General features: G+C 15.8%; 1 protein-coding gene across 1 annotated transcript, besides 4 other annotated features; it reads right to left on the bottom strand. All coding sequences in view use genetic code 6, as the record gives it.

The window, feature by feature from the left end:
- Nucleotides 1-338: 338 nt before the first annotated feature.
- Nucleotides 339-420: a microsatellite.
- Nucleotides 421-673: 253 nt separating this feature from the next.
- On the bottom strand, nt 674-3,185 carry IMG5_087880 (hypothetical protein; the record flags this gene model as incomplete). The annotated part of the gene is made up of 7 exons (XM_004035763.1): nt 3,126-3,185; nt 2,449-3,050; nt 2,070-2,393; nt 1,621-1,768; nt 1,349-1,562; nt 808-1,222; nt 674-765 (listed from the first exon to the last, which is right to left on the bottom strand). The coding sequence occupies exons 2-7, from the start codon at nt 2,759-2,761 to the stop codon at nt 674-676; spliced, it is 1,506 nt and encodes a 501-aa protein (XP_004035811.1). The 5' UTR covers nt 2,762-3,050; nt 3,126-3,185.
- Nucleotides 1,271-1,322: a microsatellite.
- Nucleotides 3,054-3,117: a microsatellite.
- A 491-nt stretch (nt 3,186-3,676) lies between the features above and the next one.
- Nucleotides 3,677-3,719: a microsatellite.
- Between the last annotated feature and the right edge of the window lie 253 nt (nt 3,720-3,972).

Genomic DNA, 3,972 nt, shown 5'->3' with positions numbered 1-3,972 from the left:
ATTTCATAAATATATTTTATTTAATTTTTATAACATTAAATAAAATAAAATATTATCATATACTTTGATAATATAGTCTTTATAATTTTTATAAAAAACAACATATAAATAACCAACTTTTCCAACTTTTTACACTTTATTTTTTAATATTTTTTTTATTAATAAAAAAATATACATTTACAGAAAGACTAAAGAAAATAATAATAATAATAAATAATATTTATACTTATCTTTATAAAAGACTTCATTTTATGTTTTATTATAACAAAAATCATATTAATTATTAATAATATTACAATATAAATATTAAAATTTAAATAAAATTTTCATAATAAATCTATATATATATATATATATATATATATATATTTATATTTATATATATATTCATATATATATATATATATACATATAGATATAAAATCCCAATTATTATATCAATAAATTAAATAAAATATTATTTATAAAAACATTAAATAAAAAATAATATTGAATAATATTTTTATAAATAATAAATTTTAAATAAAATAAATTATTTATTTTTTCTTGAGAAAATTTTTTTTATATTAATAATAAATCATTTACAAAAAATTAAAAAAAAGGAAATTAATAATTAATTTTAAATATTTATCTTAATTAAAAATATTATTTTTTCCATATAATAAAAAAAAAATCATCTTCTAACATAAGTATAAGATTTTCTTGCTTTATATTTACCAGTTTTTTTTCTTTCTTTTTATCTATAATCCGTACGTAATAAATCCACTTTTGTAAAATTAAGATAAAAATAAAACAAAATAAAATTACATTTCATAAATATTGGTCTTAAACAAGGATTTAATTATCCAAGGGCTCTAGCAAGAGCGACTTAGCAAGCATTAGATTACCCAGTAACACCACCTCCTCTAACATAGAAATTTATATTATATTAACAATGTGAAGAAGGAGATAAAAACAAAGGTCTAAGAGCAATATTTCTATGATAAGGATGACAAAAATAATTGAAGATTTTTTTTCCATTAACTAAGACTATACCAGGTCCTTCAGTAATCATAACTAAGCATGTGGAAGTTTTTCTTTTTCCTGAGTTAAAAATACGAAGTTTGCTAATTTTTTCTTTTTTTAAAGCTTCATATTATAATCTTAAAGATTCATCTTCTAAAATTTCAGGGCATAAATTTTCCCTATCAGCATCATAATACTATACTAAGTCATTTGATTTCTTTTTTTGATTATTTAAAATAATAAGAATATAAATACAAAAATACAAATATATATATATATATATATATATATATATATATATATATATATATATATATTATCTATAACAATTTAAAAAAAATACACTAGAAGGCATTAAACCAGACATAACATCAAAAGCACCTTCTTGAATTCTATCAATGAAATATTTAATATCGTTTTAAATATAATGTCTGAAAAAAGGGTCTTAATTTTGTCTCACATAAATTTCTAATTCCATTTAATGATCTTCATTTAAATGCTTAATTCCTTTTTGGTCTGATTCTTATTTTAATTAACTTAGTTCTAGTATTTCTTATCTAACATTAAAAACAATTATTATAATTATAAATTTAAATATTTAATTTTTTTATTTACACATCATATTCATATGGTTCATGGGCTAAATCATCTTATTAATTTAATATTTATTAGCCTTTTTAAGCTTCTAATATGTTAGTAGGGAAAATTCTTTAAAAATTCTCTTAAAGGTTCTTCCATAAATAGTCTTCTGGTTTTAAATTTTCTTTTAGATAACTTTTTTTTTAATTTATTAAACAAACATTAAATATATATTTTTATTTTCAAATAAAAATACAATCCTTCAAATTTTAAATTTCTGTCTTTATTTTTTTATTTGCTTATTTATATTTTTATAGAAGTTGGAGCTTTATCAGCTAAAAAATCTATATTATCGACTATTTCTTTAAAATTAATTTCGGGAATCGCTTCATTAATTAAATTGAATTTTTTTAATAAATTCAATATTTCTTATTCATCTAATATTATTATTTATATATTCATATACATTTATTAAAAAAAAAAACCTTAAGAATTTATTAAAAAATCAGTAACTTATAAATTGTTTTAATTATCATCTCTTTTTTTATTTTCATCAGTATAGATATTTTCTTCGTAATATTTCTTTTTATTAATATAATAATTCTTCTTAACTTATCTATAAATCGCCTAATTATCGAAATCTTCTCTTTTTAAAGTAACAAAAGGATTTACATGATCTTTCAAGGACGATTTTTTATATTTATAATTAAAAAAAGGTTCATTATAATGGCTTTCTTGATCACTTTCTTCACTAAAAAAAGCATCATTTTCATCAATTCTATCTGGTCTTTTTTCAACTCTTCTGAATTCTTATTTATGAAAAAAAAAAAAAAAATTAAAAATATATATGTGATATTAAAATACCTGTGTTTTATTCTATTTTTTTTTAAACACTTAAAAGTGCTCTATTTTTAGTTTCAGATTCCAAAGCTTATTATTAAATTAAAGGTGTTATAGTTTAATATAGATCTTCTTCATTTTAAATTTCTGCTTTTCTAATTAATTCATCTTAATTTCCTCCCCCTAAATATTTCTTTAAAAACACTTTTTTTTCTTCATATGAAATTCCTTCCTTTTTTAATTCTTCAATTACTCTTTTTGTTATAAAAAGTCTGGAATCATTTTTAAATGAATCAGCAGTTTTTTCCGCAATAACAAATTAAAAAAATTTCATCATTTAAATATCATCTAAACAGCCTATTTATTTACAAATTTTTTCTAAAGTTTTTTAGAATTATTCTGTTTTTGACACTATAGCTTATTCTTTTAAATATTCAATATATTCATCAAATCCAATTCCATAAGGAAGTTTTGTTTCTTCGTCAATAAATATGTTTTAAACTAATTTTTCTCCAATGTTTTGAAGTTTCTCTTTTTTAGATTTAAATCCAAATTTTCTTTTTTTATCTCTATTTAAATACTGATTTATTCTTTTCAAAAAATGATTTTTGTTAGAATCATAAAACCTTTTGTTTTTTAAAAAAAAGTAATTAATGATTTTTTTATAAAAAAAATAATATTCTATTGTTTTATTTAACTACTTTTAAGTAATATTTGTATTAGATTGTGCTTTTTTAAATTCGACATCTTAATATAATTTTCTTTCAACTTCATTTAAATCTATATTTATTTTTTAAAATAACTATATTATTAATTTATTTTGAAATTACATTTTATATATAATTATAAAAATTATTATTTGTTTTGATTTATACCTGGAAATAAAGGATTTATATCAAAAAAATTTCTTATTCTTTAATTATGCTTTATTCCTCTAAAACTTTTTAAAGAAAACGAAAATTTATTATTTAAAGAGATTTAGCTTAATGATACTATTTGCCTCTTTATTAGCATTTATTTTATTAAGATTTTATATTTATAAATTATATTTTTTATTTGTAATTAAAATAAATAAATTATTTTAAAATAATTAATAAAAAAAAAAATTAAAAATTTTATAAACATATAATATTTTATTTTATTAATATATAATTTAGTATAAAATATAAATATTATAAGAAACAAAGAAATATAAAAATAAAAAAATTTATATAATAAAATATCTTTTAATAAAAAAATTATAAATTAAATGATAAATATATAAATATATAAATATATAAATATATAAATATATATTTAAAATAATTTATATATATAATATCTTATTTATAAAAAATATTTCTTAATTAAAAAAAAAAAAATGTTTAAAAAAAAAAATTAATATATATATAAATTATAAAATAATATATTTATTTTATTAAAAATGTAAATAATTAATTTTTATAAAATATATATAAAAAAAAAGAAAAATTTAACAATATTTATAATTAGATAATTAGTAATATTTTGAAAATGTAATTAATTGATGATAATTAATTTTCATAAAAA

The sequence above is a fragment of the Ichthyophthirius multifiliis genome, assembly GCF_000220395.1.
Source record: "Ichthyophthirius multifiliis unplaced genomic scaffold scaff_1120509250668, whole genome shotgun sequence".
Classification (NCBI taxonomy): domain Eukaryota; phylum Ciliophora; class Oligohymenophorea; order Hymenostomatida; genus Ichthyophthirius; species Ichthyophthirius multifiliis.
Note: the sequence above shows the minus strand (reverse complement) of the source record. Positions and strands in the feature narration are given on the sequence as shown.